At 34.9% G+C, this 25,015-nt stretch overlaps 1 protein-coding gene across 1 annotated transcript in view; it reads right to left on the minus strand.

The window, feature by feature from the left end:
• The window catches only part of LOC150105884 (AP-2 complex subunit alpha-like), a 383,042-nt gene that overhangs the window by 4,383 nt on the left and 353,644 nt on the right, over positions 1-25,015 (minus strand). Inside the window, exons 23-24 of the mRNA XM_090393652.1 lie at positions 20,870-20,939; positions 7,863-7,997 (exon numbers count right to left, since the gene is read on the minus strand). Coding sequence (XP_090249778.1) covers positions 7,863-7,997; positions 20,870-20,939 — 205 coding nt within the window. The remainder of the gene's footprint in view (positions 1-7,862; positions 7,998-20,869; positions 20,940-25,015) is intronic.

Here is a 25,015-nt window from a genome sequence, read left to right on the forward strand (position 1 = left end):
TTCCTTGTTTAGTCATAATACATGTTAATACATCCTTTCTTTTGCTATTTTAACTTAACAATAAACCTTACATGTCATTCATTTTATACTAGATGCAAGAATATTTTATTAATTAAATCATTCTTTTTATGCAGGGGTTTTTATTTATGTTATTTATTTTTCATGTTACACCATGATAACTGAGAATGTTATATTCTCTGGATATCAGTGTAACAGCCTGTATGAGTCTTCTTTCTATAGACTGAGAAATGCAGGTTACCATCTGGTTGATGAAGAATTAAAAGATCTAAAAAGGCTAACTGCTTACTTGATTCTACTTCTAGAGTAAATTTGATCCTGGGATGAAGTGCGTTTAACTTAGTTAGAAACTGTTGAAGTTCATCCAAAGAACTATTCCATACAGCAAAAATGTCATCGACATATCTGAACCAATGAGTGAGTCTGGGAGAAATGTTGTCAAAGATATGTTGTTCAAAATGTTCCATAAAGTAATTGGAGATAGCAGGAGAAAGAGGATTGTCCATTGCTGTTCCTTCAATTAGTTGATACAACTTATTTTTAAAGGAAAAATAACCAGAATGTATTACAAAATCAAATGATTTTACAATGTCTAAAGGAAATTCCTGTTGCAGAAATTCAATGCTTTCAGAAAGAGGCATATTTGTAAATAAAGAAACATCTAAACTGATCATGATATCAGAAACATCCAAATGAAGATCTGAAATTTTATTTTTGAAATCCAAAGTATTTTTTATACAAGTATCAGTTCTTCTAGTTGAAGAGGAGAGTAAATTTGATAAAAATTTTGAGATTTTGTAAGTGGAGCAACCTATACAATCTATGACTGGTCTCAACGGAATGCCTGGTTTATGAGCTTTCGGAAGACCATACAATCTAGGTGGACGGCCGAAGAGGGTTTTAAGTTTTTTCTTTTGATCTTCATTCCATGTAGATACATTATCTATAAGAGAATTAAGTCTCTTCAATTGGCTCCCAGTAGGATCCGATGTAAGAGGCCTATACGTTGAATAGTCGCGAAGTAATAGAGACAATTTTTTCTCATATTCCTTCCTATCTTGAATCACTACAGCCTTCTCTTTGTCAGCTTTCATAATAATTAAATTATGGTTGTTCTTCAGTGATTTCAATGCTTTAAACTCAGAGTAAGAAAGATTAGGACGAGGAAGCTTGGCATTAAAAAGAATTTTTGCACATTCAAAACGTAACCCTTAAAAAGATGGATCTGGAACAGGCCACTTGGCCTATAAGTCTGGAAAGGAAGAAGAAGACTTGTTGCCTGTTTTTTGGGATAAGGATCGAATACCTCTATGTTATGAGAAAAATCCATCTTTAATATTCCATCCACAACTTTTTATTGTATACGTTTTTTTTTTTTTTTTTTTTTTTTTTTTTTTATTAGGAAATTTATTGACCTTTTTAGTTATCTTACACCAGCTACTTAGGTGGCGCTTTTTGGAATTGTCAGTTATTGTTTAATTTTGAGCTTAAAATGTACTGAAGATGCCTGTGACACACAGGCGAAAATTATATTGTTAAATAACCCTTGTGTGCGAGTTTTCCGTTATTAATTTTGTATCTTCTCACGTATACCTCTTTTAAAACTTAATCATGTAGTGCTGACATAGTCACCTGAACACCTCTTGGGGTACATATCAGGAAATTGATGATGATGATGAAAGTAACTAATATTAACAATGTAAGACAGGATAGTGAAAGTGTTGTAGAAAATGTGGAAGGAACAAGCAACAGTGGACAAAATATGAAAGAAGTAGCTGAAGGTACTGTGACTGATGAAAAATAGTGCACTTAAACAAATTCTTTCACAGGACAAGTAAAAAAAAGCATGTCAAGTTTGCAGAAGGAAGAAGTGAAAGAATTGACTGTTTTGGCCGGCACAAATGATTTTAAAGGTGATAAATATGCAATGAGAGAATATATAAAAGATTGCTGACAAAAGCAAAAACAAAAAGTGAGAAAGTAAAGATTGTGATTCTGCTGCAACAGCATATGACAGGAGTGAACTGAGAAGGGCTGATTGCTAATAAGATTGAGAAGGAGAAACCGTGTGCGGTTTATAGATATATAGAGTGAATTTGATGAACAAAAAGCCTAATGGACTGAATTTGAATAGTTTTGGAGTTCAAGTCTTCTGACTTCTCACTTAAGTGTTCTTAAGTGAGAAGTTGGAAGTGCAAAATCAGCAAACCCCTGGGATAAATGAGTGTTTGTATGGAAAATCATGTAACAGCAAATGTAGTTTCACAGGTTTCAAATCTGCTGGATTGGTAATCACATTACACAAGCGTAATGTGTGTGGCCAGGGGATACTGAAATGCATATATACAAATAACATGAATATCAGAAATAAAGGGGGGGTGGCATTGGTCAGTTCGATTTGGCCAAAAAAATTATAGACATCTGCAAGATACTTAGAGAAAATTAGAAATAAAGTGTATAAAAAGTTTAAAAAATTCCTGCACAATCAATATTATGAACGAAATTCAGTTTCAAGAAATCTAATACACTATAAATTAAAATAAAGTAAAAATGAATACTACAGAAATTAATTCCTAAAATGCCAAGGAAACTCCTTGGCATTTCAGAAAACAATAGAAGTTTGTGAATAAATTAATCAACAAAAATATCTACAAACAGACTGTTCCCACACTTAAAGATATAAATAAGAACAGAGAAAATGGAAACAGAGGACTAGCTGAAGAATTCAGTAATCACTTTGCCACGTCAATGGAAGCATTCTGAAAAATGCTAAACCCATCCCTCTGAATTACCCACCCAAGATAATAACTCCATATAAAACAAAATCAAAAGTATTAATAGCTAGCCTAAAAACAAACAAAACTTTAGGATACAATGGTATTAGCACTAGCATTGTGAAAGAATCCCTAATGTACATTTTTAACCTATAACTGATGACATCATATTTCCATCAGATTTTAAGAAGCCTGCAGTTATACTGATCTACAAAAAGGGAAGCAAAAAAACTTAAAAAATTACAGGCCGATCTCCCCTTCTACTGGTCTTTTCGAATATATTAGAGAAATTGGTAAAAATTAGACTCATGAAATTTTTGGACAAAGCTTATTTTCAAGGAATCAATTTGGATTCAGGGAAACATTTAGTATACAACATGCTTTGCTGAACGTCAGAAACACAGTTTATACCTCCTCAATGAACATAAACTAACATTAGTAGTATTTTTAGATATACACAAAGTTTTTGACGATGTATCACATGAAATTTTAATAAAATAAAATTAAAGTCATAGGAATACAAGATACTGCCCTAAACTGGTTCAAAAATTACTTGAATGCTAGATCACAAATTGTAAAAATAAACAACAGCTATAGCAATTCCAAAACGGTAGACTGTGGTGTACAACAAAGATCTGTCTTAGGACCACTTTTATTTAGTATTTATATCAATGACTTCTGCAATCTTTTCTTTACTAAATAGCTTTTACTAAAAAAGTAATTTTTTTTTATTTTTTTTTTATACTAAATACCAACTATTTTACTAAATAGTAAAATAAATGCTTTTGCAGATAATACCATCATAATTTTCTCTATGGACACAGCCAAACAAATGCAAACCATAGTGAATGCTGTCCTTTGAAAGTAACAAATTGGTTCCAATCAAATGAACTCAGTCTGAATGTTTCAAAAACTAAATATGTAAATTTTAATTTGCAAAATACAACAAGTAAAATGAACTTCATTGCAATTATTTTTGCATGATTGAATTGCAAGACAAATTCAAACTGCAACTGTGTGGAAATAGAAAAAGTCAATGTAATAACTTACTTGGGATTAAAAAATTGATAGTAATTTAAGATTTATTTATTTATTCTTATGACAAAAGGAATACAGAACAGCTACAGGTCAATGTCCAGTCTGGAAAGCCAATCCAAGGCCTCATCCATCACCTTGTGGATGTCCTGTAAGCCACCACTGTGAAATTGGCACCCTGGGCAGTCGTTCAGAATATGAGTAATCATCTCAGCCACGGGAGAACAATCACAATAAGGATGGTCTAACAGCCTCCATTTATGTAATAGGTAGCCACATCTGCCTAGTTAGTTCTGATCCTGTTGATTGATGATCAAATCTTCCTAGGAAGAGCTGCCTAGTTAGTTCTGATCCTGTTGATTGATGATCAAATCTTCCTAGGATCCCTGTGCTCTGCAGCAAAACCAGGCTGCAGAGCACAAGTAGCTTCTACCAGGAAGCCATTTGTTGGGAGATTGTTGGACCAGTATTCTCCCCACATGTCAGGATATATTTTATTCTCCCCACATGTCAGTAATGTATCTACATGGAATGAAGATCAAAAGAAAAAACTTAAAACCCTCTTCGGTCGTCCACCTAGATTGTATGGTCTTCATAAACACGGCATTCTGTTAAGACCAGTCGTAGATTGTATAGGTTGCCCCACTTACAAAATCTTAAAATTTTTATCAAATTTACTCTCCTCTTCAACTAGAAGAACTGATACTTATATAAAAAATACTTTGGATTTCAAAAATAAAATTTCAGATCTTCATTTGGACATTTCTGATATCATGATCAGTTTAGATGTTGTTTCTTTATTTACAAATGTGCCTCTTTCGGAAAGTATTGAATTACTACAACAGGAATTTCCTTCAGACATTGTAAACGTATTTGATTTTGTAATAAATTCTGGTTATTTTTCCTTTAAAAATAAGTTGTATCAACAAATTGAAGGAACGGCAAGCAATGGTAATCCTCTTTCTCCTGCTATCTCCAATTTCTTTATGGAACATTTTGAACAACGTATCTTTGACAATATTTCTCCCAGACCTACTCATTGGTTCAGATATGTCGATGACATTTTTGCTGTATGGAATGGCTCTTCTGATGAACTTCAACAATTTCTCACTAAGTTAAACGCATTTCATCCTAGGATCAAGTTTACCCTAGAAGTAGAATCAAATAAGCAGTTAGCCTTTTTAGATCTTCCAATTCTTCGCCAACCAGATGGTAACCTACATTTCTCAGTTTATAGACTCATACAGGCCATTATATCCTTGCGGAATCTCATCACCATCCCAGTCAAAAGGCAGGAACTATTAAAACACTGGTTCATCGGGCCCACTCCTTTTGTTCTACAGACGATCTTTTACAGAAAGAACTACAATATATAACTTCTTCCTTTCTATCTAATGGTTATAAGAATTGCTTCATTAAAAGAACTTTGAGTAGTTTTAATATGTCTTCCTCTTCAACACAGAGGAAATAACGCGCATTACTATCCCTTATGTACAAGGCATCAGCGAACGTATAGCAAAAGTTTTAAAACCACTGAATATTTTTGTTGCCTTTCGACCGTTTAGAAAAACCTCCACCTTTCTCACTTCTCCTAAGGACAAGCTTCCACATCTTAATCATTCAGGTGTCTACCAGATTCCATGCTCTTGTGGATTATCTTATTTTGGACAAACGGGAAGATCTGCCTCTATTCGGCTAGAAGAACACCAATCTTATGTTGAATACTTTAAACCTGAAAAGTCTGGACTTTCTGATCAGAATATCAGAAAGGAAACCGATATTGTTAGCATCATTCAGAAATGTGGGAGCACAGTTGATGTAAACTAAAATGTAAAATTTAATCATTTAAACAGAATATGAGAGAAAAAGTTTGTAAAAGAACTATGTGCTGCCAGGATGGCAGAAAACAACTTAGAGAAGACCAATTATAGATGGTTTGATACAGTACGATGTGAATTAGAACAACAAAATATAAGATCTGCCAAATTTCGAGTCCTGACAGATAAGATTAATTTGGAGGAATACTGTGAATGGGTAGTTGGTAATGATGTAAACTTTTCATCATATTATCCTATTATCATATTATCCTTTACACCTTCTGAAGGTTCATATCAGGAATTGAATTATGGCATTATATTTTCTTTTGGATACTAAACTGAATAAACTATTGTAACAAATTTGGCATGAAAATCAACAAAAATGATAAAAATAGGTAGAACATGGAAAATATCATATGCATCCTGAAAGAACCTATAGAACAATATATCAGCTATTTAGGCACAAATTTTAGGGAAGATGGCAATACTGAAATAAATAAATGAATAAGAAATATTCATTTATTCAATATTGAATAAATGAATATTGAGTTGATTTTCACACCCTACCAGCATGTGAAAATCAACTGAATAAATTTATAAAGAATAAGACAGAAATTAGTCAAAACACTAAACTAGCTACATACAAACGAATTTTAAATTACACAGATAAGCCAGAAACTCACTAACTTGTGAACACCACGATATGACTAAGAGTCAGAAACAACTAGACAGCACATAACACCAGAGAAATGGTTAGTAAACCGCTACTGGCCTGTTTAGAACAAGTCATTAGTGTATCAACTCTCCAACCAACAAGCTGAGAGGTTCAAATCCCAGAGTAGGCATGGAGTTTCATTTTAAGGCAGTGAAAAAAACAAAACAAAACAAAAAAAAACAGGTATCTGATGCCAGGCTGTCAGGAAAAAGACCCAGAGGAAGAAAGATGAAGATCTGAGTGGAGTGGTGCAGTTAGTGCCTTAGAAAATCAAAATATAAGATCAGACAATATTGGAGTCCTAACAAATAACGATTAACATGGAAAAAAAATTGTCAAACATTTAGCACTACACAATAAGTTTATGTTATTGCTATCATTGTATCATGTACACTTGTTTAGGATACATGTGAGAATTTGATGATGATTTAAAAATGAAAGATCTAATAAGATTCAAATCTGCAATGTTATTTAGGATTGTATTAAAAATGTTATCCACCCTTATTAGTTTTATAAATATAATTAGTTTATACACTTACTAATGCATAAGTGTATAACACATAACAAATAACTCATAAAAGGGGGGGGAACAATTTCCCTCCTTCCCAAGCTTAAGCCTAATTTATGGAAGCTAATGAGTTCATTTAATGGCCAACTTTTCTTCTTATTATTATTATGTGTGGTTCACACCCATGAATGGTATTATAAACCTATAGTACATTTTGTATCATGGGTGGGCTAAGGATTCCCCCCCCCTCATTTTTATCAATTTTGTATATTTTTTTGTAATGTTTTATTTATTTTTACATAGTCCAGACCCCATGATCTAGAGACCAAAAATGGAATTTTTTAAGCCATTTTAGGCCTCCAATTAGTGGGGGGGGGGGTCTCACACTAATTGGAGGTCTAATAAAATTCATTTCCCACATAAAGACCAAAAGCATTCATGCCCACAGCAGGATTCAAACCCATGACCTGTTGTTAGGAAAGTGGCTATGCTAATCATTTGGTCAACCAAGCCAGCATTTTACTTCAGCTATCTTCTTACAACTATATCGATTTTTCATATAGGAGGTCTTTTTCTAATACAGATTCAGCATCAGCAAAAGACTTCAGTAAGCATGTTATTGATACTGTGCATTAAAGACTACTGAACATATTTAAGTTATCTTACAACCAAGGAAATTACCAGGATACTTTGTTTAAGAGCTGTTAACCTTGTCAGTTTGGAATGTAGCTGACAGAATACCATTACTCACTATACATAACTGATAATTTTATCACTTTATTTTGTAATGAAGTTTAGAAGACTTAACAATAATTTATGCATTGCATAATATTTATGATCACACACTGCATACCTTATTCTAAAAACATGAAACAAAAACTTATCAGGTTAAAAAATGTCATGCAAAAAAAGAAAGTAGAATAAACTTTTTAATAAAGTTATTCAATTATGAGTGAAAAACAGTTCAATTTATTCAGCTGTATAGCTTCTCTTACCTGTGCTTGCCTGTTTGGTTCTAGTCGTAGAAGACAGCCAACCTGCTGAGTTCTTGTGTGAACAATACCAGCACATACAAAGTTATCAGGATTGGGATCTATACTCTCCAGTAATTGCATTCCAAAACCTATCAACTAGATAAAATTAGCTTTTTTTAAAAAATAATACTATCACATTTCTTGAACTGTAAGCACATTGACTTTCCCTTTATGTATAATATACAATCTTCTATGAACAGAAAAATTCACACATCTACTTGTTAGAAAAAATTATCATGAAATAGGCCTTTTTAAATAACAGTTATTGCATTTTCCTTCCTACTGGGTTCAGAAGTATATTATAGTTGAAATGAAATGATATTTTTGTTTTCATCCATGTTTTATCCTAATATAAGTTTGAAAGAAGATTGATGGACATAGCATTCTTTATGATGGTCAGTATGGATTTGTAAAGGGTAGGTCCTGTTTAAGTAATTTACTTAATTTACTTGCATTTTATGAAGCAACAAGTGTGTTAGATAAGGGAGAATCATATACAGTGATATTCTTGGACTTTGCAAAAGTGTTTGATAGATTACCAGTGGGGGGGGGGGGGCAAGAACAGAAGTTGGTGTACAAGTTGCAGAGTATAGGAATAAATAGTATATTGGTTAGATGGATCAGAGATTGGCTCTAAACAATACCAGTAGGCTGTGTATGATGGAGCAGTTTTCTCATAAAAGGAGGATAACCAATGGCATGCCCCAGGGTCTGTTTTTGGGACCCTGCTGTTTAACTTGTTTGTAAATGATATATCATGGGGACTGACTGGGGATCTTCAAATGTTTGCTGATGATGCAAAGTTGGGAAGAATTATAAGTAGCACTGCTGATGTTAATTCCCCTTCAGGAAGATTTGAGTAGACTTTTTACTTGGACAAAGGAGTAGGTTATAGTTTTAATATCAATAAGTCAAGGTGTTGCATTTTGGAGTGCAGAAATATAAGATAGTGTACTATATCGATCATGCCATGCTGCAAGAAGTCGATAAGATTAGAGATTTGAAAGTGATGGTTGACAGTAGACTGAAGTTTAGAGGGCATACTGCAAGTTGCAAAGGCTGTACAACATAGTGCTGCTATGATAAGAAGTACTCTAACATGTAGGGATAAGGAAGTGGTTGTGCCACTGTATAAGGCACTGGTCAGACCATACTTTGACTATTGTGCTCAGATCTGGTCACCTGGTTTTCAATGTGATGTGGAGACATTGGAGAGGATCCAGAGACAAGTGACTAAGACAATGTCAGGACTTTCGAATGCTGGCAATGGAGATATTTTGAAGAAATGTGGATTGCAGAGTTTGGTGGATAAAAGGAAAAGAGATGATATGATAGAGATATTTAAGTTAGTGAGAGAATTTTATAAGATTAATCCAGAAGGGATTATAAAAAAAGTAGAAAGTGAGAGGAGAAGAACCAGAGGTCATCCCTGGAAGTTATGTAAAAGTATGGCGAAGAGGGGTGTTAGGAGTAGATTTTTTACATGGAGAATTGCCAGTGACTGGAATGCATCACCAGAATGTGTTGTTAATGCAAGGAGTGTTAAGGATTTCAAGATTCTGTATGATAAATGTGTTGTCAGTTGAATAAACCTCCCACAATGAGTCTGCCGACTCCATGGAGGGTGTAATAATAATGTAATAATAATAATAAAATGCTCCCTTACATACAATAGCTCACTTGTGAAGATAAAAAATGTGAGTAAGAAGCAATATGAAAGAAGTTGGAGAAATAAGAGTTCAGGATATCAGAAATCTTGAAGTAGGAAAAGAGAAAGAAAATGAAACAAAGAAATTAAGGAAGATACAATAAAGCAAAAACAGACAAAGAAGGTTATGGTGATTACAGGATCTGGAAAATTTTCTTTGATCCTTTCAATCCCAGAAAGTATTTCAGCAAAGATTCATGATATGGGCCTCTGTAGCTCAGTCAGCATAGACGAAGCCCTTTGGTCGGAAAGACCTGGGGTTCAATTCCCATCAGTGATGTAAGGAACCTTTATCTGGTCTCTTTCAATGAAAGGTGAGTTAGCTAATCTCATATAAAGTTAGAGAGTTTTTTCTCCTGGAAACTCGAGTTTTTCGCCCCTTAAAACATGCAGTTTACAGAGAGGAAAACTTAGAGGCATAGGGGTAACTGCCTTATATCCTCGTATTTCGTTTGGGAAGTCCATGGATGCTTGGAGGGCTGTGGGTGCTTAAGTGCCTGTTAAAGCACTGATGGATGGAAAGATTCATGATGTGCCTGCAGTTACATGTAAAAAAGCAGAGCAAGTGAATGATATGATTGTGTTGGTCAAAATCAATAATTTGAAAATAGATAAGTATAACATGAAAAAATACAAGAACGAGTTGTTTAATGAAGTGAAGAAAAAGAGCAGAAGAATCAAGACTGTAAAGGAAGCTGAGGCAAAGGCTGTAATGGCTAATGTTTTAGTGAGAAGATTGTGTAGGAAAGGTGGTGTTGATGTAAGGGTAATTTTGATGACCAGTATATCAGAATTATTTGCTGATTAGACAGACTGAAGAATGTGAGGTGTGGAATGTGGATTCATACTTGCACAATGGATTACACTTGTGTAGGTGTGGTGCTTAGAGAAATTAAAAAGAATGATAGTTACAGATAATCCCCAGTAATGGTGGAGGCTAGTTTGCAAAGAAAGAAAAATGAAAACTGCAGAAAAATGGTGGGGAATTTGGTTGGAAAAAAAAAAAAAAAAACAATGCTAGCTTCATATTTTAATAGTTATACTTTAAGAGTTAACTGTATTATATATTATATTATATTAAATATATGAGTGACAACAGAGTTGGATAAGAAGAACAGATATACCACTTTAGTATTCTTCAGGATCATTCCATGACATCTGACAAGATTCCGCATGTGCAGTTATTACATAAGCACAAAGGGATGGGTATGCAAAAATGACTTGCAATATGGAGTGTGTTTTGAAAGCTGCTTATGGACTCCATAAGCAACTTTCATAATAATAACAATAATAAAAAAAGACTCTCCAAAAAAATGATGTATGACAGGGTGACTGAGTCTCAGGGTGACCAATAGTGTACTTGGACCATTGTTATTTAACTTATTAATGAATACTGGGAGTGGACAGGAGAGAAAACGAGATCTACTTGATTGGTGATAATGTTAAGTTGGAGAGAGTAATAAGGGTTGATACAAAATCCCTGCAGGTTGACTTGAAGAGATTGGTTATTTGGGAAAGTAACAATGGATGTCAATTCAGTAGTGTCAAGTGTGTATTTTGAACAGAGGATATTGCAGGCAGAGTATTATATTAATGTGAATTTGCTGCAAGTAGCCAATGAAGCTAGACAGGAGTAATGGTGGACAGAAAGTTGAAGTTTAGGGACTACATTGCTAAGGTGATTTTAAGCCATTGCATTAACTGAAATGTTGAAGACAGTTAAGTATTTGCAGGAAATGGAAAGTTATTGTCCCACTTTTACAAGGCACTGATAAGCTCACAGTTGGACTGCCATGCATACTGTTGTGCATATGAGGGCAGATAAACAGAATATGGTCATCAAAGTTTGGATTATATGGAAGAGATGGAGAGGAGGTATGACAGAAACATATGTTAGTAAAAAGAAGATCATAAAATACAGATACAACTGAGGTTTTACAGTCTACGGCAGCAAGTGTAGAAATCATGACCATCTTTGGAAGCTGACTAAGTATGTGGTTAGGAAGCATATCACACACCAAGTTTTTTTTTTTTTTTTTTTTTTTTTTTTTTTTTTTTTTTTTTTTATACTGTATGATCTTCTGAATGGGTTACCTCTAGAAATTGTGTGTCTTCAGTGAATGTGTTCAAGGAGAGATATGATAGATATTTAGGTATGAGTGACTAAAAATGAAGCATTTTGATGAATCCCTGGACTCCATAATAATAACAATAAAAAAAGACTCAAAGAATTGAGAAACAGAAAATCATAGGAATCGATAAAAAAATGACAATGAATTACTAAAATATGAAATACTACTTTAAAATATCCCTGTTTTCCATTCAAGTATTTAAAATAATATTTTGTGCTAGTGAAAGAGTCCAGTATTCACTATAATTCCAGAAAATTATAGTCAAATAAATCTGCTTCACACAACATTGTGCACAGACAGAAATAATTGGAAATAAGTAATATTTGCTGCTCCCTTTTTTTTTTTTTTTGACAGTATATTTAATAGTATAATGTACTAGCATCCTTATTAAACAGAGATGTGTGACATACGGATACAGTATATTTAGAAATTTGTAATATTCAGTAATTTATTTACTAATTTACCAAGTATATTCAAATAAGTCTAGTTATTTAATGAAATTAGCATTTTTACAATGCCTAGTGTTGAGATAACTATTTTTAAAAATTTAAATCACTTTCATGTGTATATATTAACACAATCACTCCAGATTGTTTTATCTTGCACAGTTGCATCTCAAGTAGGAGTGCATTTCAGTATTGCAATTATGTAGTATGGTGTTCATCCAGTTGTTTCTAATTACACTAAATACACTTAGCTATTTTTCAAGTATACAATGCCTGTGTCTGGCTGTTGTTTTTAGTGCTACATAACAGAGGGCATGATGCAGAAAAGATGATAGTTATGGTGGGTACAAATGACCTGAGTGGTAGTATAAATCGGATAGCAAAAGATTTAAGAACATTGTTAGATATCGTGAAGAAGAAAAGTGACAATGGGAGGATAGTGTGCTGGTGTGGCATCGTTTTGACAATTATGAGTTAAGTAGACGAGCGATGATAATAAATTATATGATTGCATCATCAAATTCCTGCCATGTACCCTCAAGGGGTGTACAGGATATAATAGTACTACATGAAAAAAATTACATCATTACTAACTTCCTATCTACAATTTTCCTAAAAACAGTCTGTTACTTGTCAAGACTCCAACATTATCAGATCTTATATTTCTATCATCTAAGGCACTTTGTACCCTATCAATCCACCTATATCTTGGTCTTCCTCTGGGTAGTTTTCCTGCCAACCTGGCAGAGAACATTTGTTTTGCTAATCTTTCTTCACACATTCTGTTTAAGTAACCATACCATCTGAGATTAGCTGTGCTAACGCATTCCTGGATGCTGACAATATCAAGTTCTTTCCAAATATCCTCATTTTTAATATGATATTGCCATTGATGTCATCTGTTCACACCTCTAATCTTTCTCAGGACTCTTATATCTGCGGTCTCTAGTCTTTGGTCAAGTGCTTTACTTCTGACCCAGCTCTCAGATCCATAAGTTAAAACTGGTTTGAACACTATCTGGTATACAGCTAATTTAGAGTACCGACTAATTTCTCTCTTATTCCATATGAATTTATTCAATTGACTTCCCACCATAACAGCTTTGCTGATTCTGTTATCTATTTCTATATTTAATTTACCATCTTCACTAAAAATCATGCCTAAGTAGGTGAAATGGTTTACTTGTTCCACAGGTTTCTCCATTCACAACACAGTTGACATTTTCAACGATTCTGCCTATTTTCATTGTCTTTGTCATTTTATTGCTGACCTTCATACCATATCTATTACAACAGGTATTCAATTTAGTCAGAGAATCTTGCAGACTTGTAGTGGATTTATTTAGAAGTATAACATCGTCCGCATAAAGCAAAGAGCTGATATTAACATCTCAAATTCGGATACGATGTTTAATATCACTTTCATTCATAATGTGAACCATACAGATAATGAATAACAGAGGGGATAATGTACATCCTTATCTCACACCAGATTTAACATTAAAGCATCTTCCTGTACTTCCTTCAATTCTAACTGCTGACTTACAACTCAAATAAAGACTAAGTATTGCTTGATATAATGCCCCATTGACACCATATAACTGTAGCGTATTGAATAGCTTCTCTCTTGGCACCTTGTCATATGCCTTTTCCAAATTGACAAAACTTAAATACAGATCTTTGTTATATTCCCAAGCTTTCTCGACTATTTGTCGTAAAGTGAAGATCTGAACCTGACAGCCTCTATTTGGCCTGAATCCAGCTTGTTCTTCACCAAGCTTTTCTTCCACAATTCTTCTCAACTGTTTCTCAAGTATACTTGCATAGATCTTGCCAGGAACACTCAGTAGGGAAATACATCTGTAATTCTCACATTCAGTTTTATTTCCCTTTTTATATATAGGTACTATGAGAGCTCTACTCCAATCATCGGGAATTCGTCCCTCTGTCCAGGCTTTCTGAACTATGCAGTGCAGCCACTGTAAGACTCTTATACCACCATACTTCAGCATTTCTGGTCGAATATCATCAACTCCTGCTGCCTTTCCACATTTCAAGTCTTTGATGGCTTTTTCTACTTCAAGTATGGATATATATTCCTGACTGCATGCCTGGTGACAGCACAGTGTTTTTTTACCACTGTGCTGTCATCACTGCTTGTTTCATTTAGGTTTTTCAAAGTAATTACTCCATACTTCAAGGATATCTTTTTCTCCCATTTTCATGTCACCTTTATCATCTCTAACTACTTTTACAGCACTCTTTTCTCCATCCCTAAGCTTCTTCAACAACCTCTAGAATATTTTGCCACTTCTTGATATTTATTTTCTATATTCTTGCCAAAGTCCTCACATGACTTTTGTTTAGCTAGGTTTACACAGTGTTTAGCATTCTTGCATTTGTCTCTGTATTCTCTAAGAGCACAAGCTGACTTATTTGCCAGGAACTTTTGATATGCTTTCATCTTTTCCTTCACTGCCTCTTTAACTTCCTGTATCCACCATGGAGTTCTAATTTTTCTATCCTTGCAGACAACTTCACCACATGCCTCTCTAGCTGAATCAATCAGGGCTTTTTTCAAGGCTTGCAACTGAATCTCTAAAGTTTGGTTCCTGTTTTCAAACGCTTTAATTTTTTTTTCAATAATCTTTGTGTATTTTAGTCTACAGTTCACATCAGAGAGCTGCTCAACTTTTATTCGCTTTAAAACTTTCTTACACGTTATTCTTTTCAATATGAAATTCAATTTTATCCTGCTCAAGACTAAATAGTGATCACTTCCAATTTCAAATCCTCTATACACTCTGGTGTCCTGCATAAGGAAGAAAACATCACTATCAACAATAACATAGTCAATGAGCTTTTCTTATTCCTTGCCTCTTCTCTCCATGTGAATTTGTGCACATTTTTATGTTGGAACAAGGTGTTAGTAATAACCAGTCCATGTCCTGAGCAGAAATCCAACAGATATTTGCCATTATTATTAGCTTTGCTCTTTTTTCCAAATTTTCCCAAAATATTTTTGTATGTCTGACAATCATTTCCTACTCTGCTATTTAGATCCCCAACAAGGACCAACTTTTCCTTTTTCATTGTGTCAGTTGCTTTTTCTAAAGCCTCAAAAAATTCCTCCACTTCTACCTTAGTAGAACCTTCTGTGGGACCATAGGCACAAATGAGTCTCATTGTTCAGTTCCCCATTCTCATATTTACCCACATTACTCTACTTGAGACTGCCTGCCATTCAAGAAGATTAGCCTCGTATTTTGTGTTGAATACTATGGCTACTCCTTCTTTTCCTTGATTGTCATTGCCTGAATATAACATTTTGTATTTATTGCTCAGAAAGATCTCACTAGTTTTTATCTTTTTTGTTTCAGTCACCCCTATTATGTCCATCTGGTACGTATCTAATTCCTCAGCTAGCTCCATTTCTTTGCCATTCAGGCTTCTTATGGTCATAGTACCGATCTTTAACTCTGGTGTTGTTTAGTTGGGGTGTGTTTTCAGATTTGTTCCAGTAGCTGACTTTTCGCTTTATTCTGCTGTTCGCCCTGGTTCCCTGCCGAAAACAACGGGGGCCTTGTTTAACCAGGCGACGCCCCAGCTGGCATGAAATTTTGTCATGTTGTACCATCATTTTTTATTTTGGTTTAACTAATAAGAATACAATTTGGTCGGCTAAATCCCAAATTGCCAGCCCATCCTCGTTCGTTCAGTATCCAAGTAGATACCCAACAGGGTGCACCACTAGAAGGTGAGGATTGGACATTAGGTCAGAAGCCCTGGTCGGTTCTCCACATTCCTTTAAAGGCTATGTGGAGGTCTCCTCTCAGTTATACAGCTTTGTGCAAAAAAAGAGGTCTGGAATTTGTTGATGTCTGGAGCGTGTTTGAAGGAAAAAGACAGCTGTATGCAAGAGATGGGTTGCATCTGAACATGGATGGTCATAAGCGATTGAAGAAGTTACTGTTTTCTGAACAAGTTGAAGTGATTGGGCAGGGAAACTAAAATTGAAAAGGTTGAGTGTAAGAGGGAGAAACTTAAGCAGTGATTGTATATTTGTTAATCCTTATTCGCAGAAGAAATTGCAGAATAGAGTGGATAAAAATAAGCATGAGACTACTGAAATTAATGACATGTATATCAGTTCTAAAGGCTGGTACAAGAACTAAAAGGAATCTGCAAATTTTGTATACCAATGTAAGAAGCATTCAAAATAAGAGGGAAGAATTTTTGGCATTAGTGCAATCTCACCAAAAGTTGTAGGCATTAGTGAAATTTGACTGTCAGCAGAATATGTGGTCACTGGAATTGAATGTGACGGGTACAGTATTTTCAGGGAGGATAGAGAAGATAGAATGGGGGGGAGGAGTCCTGTTGATGATAGCTGATGAGTTGCAGCCAAAGAAAGTAGTATATCAAGATGATAGACATATGAATGATAGTTCATTTGATGAAACAGTCTGGTGTGAAAGAGTGACCAACGCAACCAAATATACAGTTGGTTGCTGCTATAGGCCAGGGGATGATATTGAATTCATGCATCAGCAAATTAGTGCAATGAGTGCACGATTATTGATTATTATGGGAGGATTTTAATTATGGTGATATCAATTGGAAGGAGGAAAGATCACGTGGCAAAAAGGAAATGGAATTCATACATCTTCTATGAGATAATTACTCGAAACAGCACATAACTGAAGGGACACGTGGTGTGAGAGTGTTGGACCTGGTCATTGGTTCAGAGGATATAGGCATATGTAAGGTGTCCTCATTACCTCCAATTGGTGAGAGCGATCATGTGGTATTGACTCGGGAGGTTGCAAAATTTGTGGATTTCTCTCTTAAGACAGGGTACATACAGAGCTACAGGTAAGGCAATTATAACATGCTTCGGAGTGAGCTTGCAGCCGTCCCATGGCAGAACATATTGCAGGGGAAAGATGTTATAAGTGTATGGAATAAAATCAGCAGGTATCTGAGGAAGACAATATCAGATTGTATCCCCATGGTCAGGAAGACAAACAAGTAGTAGTATCAATCTTGATCTGCAAAAAAAAAAAAGAAAATGTTATGGAGAATTTACAAGGAGAAAGGCGATCAAGTACACCCATGAGCAGTACAAGGCTCGAGCTAGAATTACCAGCATAGTAAGAAAAGCTAAATCAGATTATGAGAAGTCCTTAGCCAAGGAGATCAAGGGTAATCTCAAAGAGTTATTCCGCTATGTGGCAAGTAAAAAGAAGAATGACTCTGGAAGGGTAACTTTAGTGGGTGCTGATGTATTGAGGTGACAAATTCAGATGGAATAGTAGAGTTATTGAGTGATCACTTTTCAAAAGTCTATCACCCAAGTGAGGATATCTCTGTACCTGTAGCAATAACTAATCTGAGAATTGAAGCTAAGAAATCAGAGGTATATAATATATTGCAAAATTTAAATGCAAACACTGCTGTAGGCTTAGATGGAATATCAGCTCGGGTGTTGCATGAATGTGCAAATAAATTGTCAACGCCTCATACTTGGTTATTTAACTTAAGTTTGAACGCTGGTATATTCCCTAGGGAGTGGAAGGAAGGCAAAGTAGTTCCTTTGCATAAAGGTGGCTCTAAAACTGTGGTAGTTAATTACAGGCCAATCACCACCTCGGGAGTGGTGGTAAAAGTATTGGAAAAGTTGGTTAAAGACAAAATTCGAGAATGGGTGAATCAGGATATGATACTCTATAGGAGCCAACATGATTTTGTTAAAGGTTGATCCTACCTTAGCAATTTATTAACTTTTTATAATAGAATGACATCTGAGTTGGACAAAGGAAATGGCTACACAGTGGCACTTTTGGATTTTGCTAAGGCTTTTGACAGGATATCCCGTGGAATACTGTTGGGCAAATTGGAGAAGATGGGGGATGGATACTAAACTGGTGATATGGATAGGAGAATAGCTCAGGGAGAGATACCAGAAGGTGGTGTATGGAGGATCAGAGTCCAGGATGAGGCAGGTGACCAGTGGTGTGCCTCAGGGCTCTGTACTTGGGCCATTGTTGTTTAATTTGTACATAAATGATATAGGAAATGGCTAAAGGGAGATATTCAGTTGTTTTCTGATGATGCAAAGTTGGATAGCAAATAAAAAAATCAAGCTGATGTTGAGAGTTTGCAGGATGATTTAAATAAGCTGGCAAAATGGGCAAAAGGTAATGGATGTCAGTTCAATGTGGAAAAGTGTAAAGTTATGCATTTTGGGATTAAAAGATTACCAGCTGTATACTACATTGATGGAACGGTACTCCAAGAGATTGATGAGGCTAGGGACTTAGGGGTGTTGGTGGATAGGGAGATGAAGTTAGGAGACACATTGCTAAAGTGTCCAAGATTGCACATAGGATTACTTGGTTATTGAGGAACACACACTAACATCCAGAGATAAAGAGGTTATTATTCCCCTTTATAATGCGTTGATACTTCCACATTTGGATTACTGTGCTCAGGTCTGGTCACCTGGATTCCTTCGAGATGAGGAGGTTGTGGAGAGGGTTCAGAGGAGAGTGACTAAGTTGGTGAGTGATGTAAAAAATGCTCCCTACATTGATAGATTGAAAGGTTGTGGATTGCAGAGGTTGGTTGATAGCAAAGAAGAGGGGATATGATAGAAACATTTAAATTACTAAAAGGTTTTTATAAGATTGATGCAGGGGAAATGTTTCAGCTGTGTGATTTCAGATAGTGTTGGAAGAACAAGAGGTCATCCCTGGAAATTAAGGAAAAGTGTGGTTAACAAGGGTGTGAGAATGAGGTTTTTCGCCTGGGGGGTGGTGAATGAATGGAATGCATTGCCTGACTCAGTTGTGAGCTCTTTGTCTGTAAATTAATTCAAGAAGAGATATGATAAATATTGTTTTGATAATCTGGGTCTCCCACAATGAGTCTACTGACTCCATGGAGATAGTCTGTCTGTGTTGACTGGGCATCTACAGATGCCGTATGGTCACTCCGATGCTCGATGATGTTCCACACTAGGCCTTGCCATGTAGTCTTGTGTTTGCCCTTCTGGCAGCCTCAACTCTCTGAAGATCAGTCACTCCACACATGCCATCCATCCATCCATCTTATTGATGGTCTGCCACTGCCTCTTTTTTAAGGAACTTTACCTTCTATTACTGTTCTCAGAAGTCCTCCTTCCATCCTTTCTATGTGTCCAAAATATTTTAATTTTCTTCTGTCAATATCCTTAAGGAGCCTTAAAGTTCTACTAATCTTTTCTAACACCCATTCATTTGTATGCCTTTCAGTGTATGATATCCTCAACAGCCTTCTGTAACACCACATCTCAAAAGCAGATATCCATTTCTTATCTGACTTCTTTAGGTTCCAAGTCTCACATCCATAAGCTGATGTTGGAAAAACAACTGCATCCAAAATCCTCAACTTTGTTTCCATGGAGATAGATCCATCCTTCTAGATTTTAGACAGGTCTCTGACTGTTGTTTTAGCCATTCCTAACCTTTCTCTGACATCTTCTGAACAGCAATTCTTCACATTAATAATGGATCCCAGGTACTCAAACATGGAGATACCCGTAATAATAATAAAAACTTATTTTTGCTTACATCTGTGCAGTTTGGTGCTTGTGGTGGTGGTGGTGGTGGGAGATGTGTTAACACTATATAGTGTTAACACATCTTCTAGTACTAAACTACCAATATACTGGATAAGCAAAAAACAGACAACATTCCATTCTTGTGTCTGCCTGAGGGGCAAGTACAACACAAGTTGATTTTTCTCATCCCCTTGCATACATGTTAAGTATATCATTTTACTAGGTTTTATTAGACTCGTGCAGATGTTCTATTCATCTAAGACGTAATAAAATAAATGTCCTAAAGTGTAAAGAAAAAAATGAAAAGGATTACTAGTTTCTTTCCCAGCTCTGCTATTAAGGAATTCAAAACAAGTGAAGAAATGAGTAAAGAGTTAACAACAGAGGCTGTATTCATGATAGCATGCATCCAACAGCAATGAGTTAATGACATAAATGACTGGCCAAGTTGCTACACTGTTGATCAAAAAAAAAATGACTTCTGTACAAGTTGTTAAATTATCAAAATAAGAGACTTTGATGGTATATGCTATGCTTAAATATGCAAATGTTGTGTGGGGAGAGGAAGTAAACTATAGCAAATCCAGAGAAAGAGTGACAAAATTTGAACAAAATATTCATAATGTTAGCAGCAAAGGAAGAATACATTGAAGTTGCTGCAAAAATAGAATAATACAAAGAACAATTTAAGCAGATCAGGAAAAAAACTGAACTGTGATAATCTTGTTATATTTTCTTTCTTGATCATCTTCATAATGTAATTTTCTAATTAAGAATCTTTCTTTAAAAAATGGAGTGTGCGATAAACTTATGCAAATTAATAATTCTTTCCTTTTAATTATAATAACAAGAGTATTGAAAATTAAGAGCCACCATGCCTAGTTCAGTAAATGGATCAACCTGCCAATATTATTTAATAAAATGTCCCACTTGAAATGGAGCATTTTATTAAATACAATTAATCTACACACACACATCCCACAAAGAAAATTAGCTTTTTTAAAATAACATTTTAATCTAAAAGATGATAATTATTAATGGAATACATGACAATATTAATATCTAAATTACTAACTCACCTTTGTTTTAATAGCATCAGTCTCCATAGGAAACTTTGCCTTGAAAATTTTCTGTGCTTCCTGTGATGGGCTAAATAAGAACAAAATAATTATTAAAATGCAACTTTACTCTAGTTTTCTTACTCAAACAGAAATTCAAAACAAGACATTTAAGTTTATTAGACACACACACTCATAAGAATATAATAATTTTATTATTGGAAATATTTCAACCAGAAACTACCTGTTCATCATCAGTGAATGAGGACTCATGGTACAAAAATGCTAGGTTTGATAATAGCATCTGAGAATCTGTCTATAAACGAACTGATTGTTATGTCTCCAACTTGCAAGAGTGATTATGCAGTTTTAATCTAGGGGTTGCAATGCATGTGAAAATGACTAAGAAGGGACATATGTTGAAATTATAAGGCAGGTGATTATAATAAATTGAGAGGGCAACTAGAAGCAGTGCCTTGGCATAAGAAACTGCATCGCAAAGGCATCAGCAGAGCATGGGAAGTATTCAAAGGCTGTTTGAAAGACGTAATATTTGACCTGAATCCTCAGTTAGGAGAATAAATCGCATAGGAATTAAATGGATGAATAACTTCAAAGCAAGAGCTGCATTAAAAAAAAAAAAAATTAAAGAGAGAGTAATGATGAGGTTCATAAGCAGGCCGGGGAGTGTTGAACATGGTGAGGAAGGCCAAATCAGAAATGAAAAGAAATTAGCAGGCAGGTCAAAGGAAATCCAAGGAAATTTTATCACTGGGTAGCAAGTAAAAAGAAGGATGGTCATTAAAGAATATCTTTAGTCAATGCACATGGAATAAAAGTGACAGATCCACCGCTAGAAATAATTGAGCTGTCAAGCGTTTCCTTCAGTAAACTAAATTTCTGGGAAGCCATTAGTTCTCTGGATGTCAAAGAAAGTGGATAAAAAAATAGAGATAGAAATAATGGTGGATAGAAATCTGAAGTTCAGGAATCACACTACAAAAATGGTGAAGACAATGAACAGACAGAAAGGTTATAAGAGCTTCACTTGAATACAGCAGTCAGGTTAGTTCAGATATCAACTATGGATGCTGAAGGAATGTATAAGCAAGCTAGCCATGACCCTACCCTGGTTGTTTAACCTGAGTCTCCACATATGTATGATTCCCAATGGATGGAAGGAAAGCAAGATAATTCTAAATATATCAGGATGATCTAGCAAATTACAGACCAATCAGTATCTCTGCTGTGATCATCAAAGTTTTAGAAAGGCTAATTTGACAGGACTGGATGTGTGAGTTTGCTATATAAACTGAAAGGGATAGGTAGGTAGGCAAACTGGACTTGTAACATGGATAGGAGAGTAGTCAATTGACAAATATCAAAAAGTGACGTATGGAGATGTTGACAATGAAGAGAATTAAGGTGACAAGTGGTGTAATATAGGTTTCTGTACTTAGACTACTGGTATTAAATTTATATATTAATGACAACAGGGATGGACTATATGGAGATATTCAGTTGTTTGCTGATGTGGATCACAGCTAATACAGAATCTCTACAAATTGATTTGAACAGACTGGGCAAGTAACAATAAATGTGTAATGCAGTGAAATTTGCTAAGTAGCAAATAATGCTGGAGTGTTGAGGTTTATAGGCAATAAGCTAGTTAAGTTAAAGTTAGAGGTCACATTGCTAAGGTGATTTACTGCATTGATAACTTTCGCTGCTGAAGAGAAAGCTAACTTGAGGGGGGGGGGGAGAAAAAAGTTAGAAGGAGCACTTACAGCATTGATAATGAGATATCTTAGCTTATGGCTGGTGCAGGCAGAACTCAGTCATCCCTGGAGACTGGTTAAGGGCATAAGCAGCTAAGAAATATGTGAGGTCCAGATTCTTTCCATGGCAAATGGCAAGTGTAGAGAAGAATGGAAAGAGGGCATTATAAATATTTAAACATGAGTGACTAAATAGCCCTCCCTTGATAAATCCTTGGAGTCTCTGGAGAAGAATGCATACTAATAATAATAATAACAATGCAAAAAAAACCAAATCTAAATGTTAACTTTGAAATGTTAACAAGGCTGTTAGTTGCAACCTTCTAGCATTCCACATTTTTACCTCTCAGGCATCTGGATGGTACAACTATTATCATCATCCAAAGGTGAGACTGACCAATTCTTGTATGGCATCTTGTATGCTACATAGGCTTATTTACCAAGCTAGCATTTTATGGTGTGCCTTCTACTCTTTGCAACTAGGTTGCTAATCTCTTCGATTTCTCCACCAAAATCAGAGTTCCTATCCCTAGAACTCTATACTTTTGTCCATGCTACTCTCCTTCTTTTACATAACAACCTCTCACCAATCTCAAATCCTATTCATAGTATTGATGATGAGAGCAAATTCCATTTCTTCCTTTAATAAACCCTGTAGTATTCATACAATTCAAGCTTCATGATCTTTCATAAACAACAGCTTCAATAACAATTTCCTTGTGATTCACATTTTCTATCAATGCAGCCAAAATACTGACCTGTCCTATTTCTCAAAATAAAGATCTGTCATTCACTACCTCTTAACTTTGATAATAGGGAGTAGAAAGTTTATCCACTTGATTATAATCTATGTTATACTGGACAAGAAATTATATTCTTGTTTTAATCCTATACCCAAGCATAAGCTTGAATTAACTTCACGATTAGTTTACTTGTATGACAGATGTTGATTTCACATCAATTGTCTTAGCGTCCAATAATGCCAAAACATTATGGGACACTACCCAGACCAGTTCCAACCTTTACTCAGATCTTGAACTTTCAATCATTTACAATTTTCCCCTAAGTGCAAAATTGTGGAATAGCTGGTATAAGATAAACAGCCTTAATATTTTTCAGTAAAAAAATATGAGAGTACTTCTCAGCCTTCTGTGGTGACACTGTGGCCAATTTTATGTACCACTATACACCTGCATATCCAGATATACAACATGTGTCAAAATATTATGCTTATTATTATATTGAAATTAAAATAATTATGTAAATATTTTTAACTGATAGGATTTTTAATATACTGTATTCTAAACTGTACCAAAAAATTTGCAAACTAAGATTTAAGAAAATATATTATTTACTAATAAAATCATTTGCTGCCCAGTAGGAGACACTTACGACACTTTGAGAAATGCTGATTTACACGATAACTATGATGATAATGTTAAAAAATGTATGACATTCAAAGAGTTCTGTTTAAATGAGGTAATTTTATAAAAATCCCACTTTTATGTCAAAGTCAAGAGCATGGTTTATGAAACTTTGATGAGTTTTTGAACTTTTTTTTTTTAATCTGGGATTGAAATTTGGAATTAGAATGCTTACAAAAATTTGTCAAGATGAAGTATTAGCATATTGGAAATAATCTCCTTTGGATTATTTTTTAGTTAGACTGAAATAAGAACACTGACATGTTTCACTGTCAAATCTAACTCAAGTCTAATCTAAATAAAAAAATATTCAAAACGAGAAGAGTATTCCTGTCCTTCTGCTTTACGATCAGTGAGAACTAGACCAAGGAAGATGCCAAAGTTAAAATAATGCAGAAATCATAATTTTTTTTCTATATACAAATATAAAAATGTGTTTCATCTTATTATTAAATATTCTGGATGAGAGAATTGTGGAAAGTTTTTTTTTCTCACTTGGTTATAACATATATTGTAACTGCTGGCCTGGTTGGCTGAGTAATTAGCATACCCACAACCCAACCAACAGGCTCTGGATTTGAATTCCACCATGGACATGGATATTTGCGATTGTCTTGAGGTGGAAGATAAATTTCATCACCTTGAGTGAGACCACTACCCTACTTACTGGAGACCTGAAGTGGCTTGAAAAAGTTCCATGTTTGGCCTCTAGCAGGGTTTCTGTACTATGTAAAAAATAAATTACAAATATATATAATTGATAAAAACAGAAAAAAAAAATTCTTAGTCCACTCACAGTACAAAATGTACTATAGGTTTGCAAATAACTTTTCATGGGTGGTAGTAACAACATAAAAAAATTCATGGCTAGTCTACTTGTATTATTATTTTTACACACATATATGTGGTTCCCACTCATGAAAGGTTATTAGTAAACTTATAGTATATTTGTACTGTAGGTGGGC

This window comes from Typopeltis vanoorti, chromosome 6 (genome assembly GCF_054136105.1).
Source record: "Typopeltis vanoorti isolate ZY-2024b chromosome 6, IOZ_Tvanoo_1.0, whole genome shotgun sequence".
Lineage (NCBI taxonomy): Eukaryota > Metazoa > Arthropoda > Arachnida > Uropygi > Thelyphonidae > Typopeltis > Typopeltis vanoorti.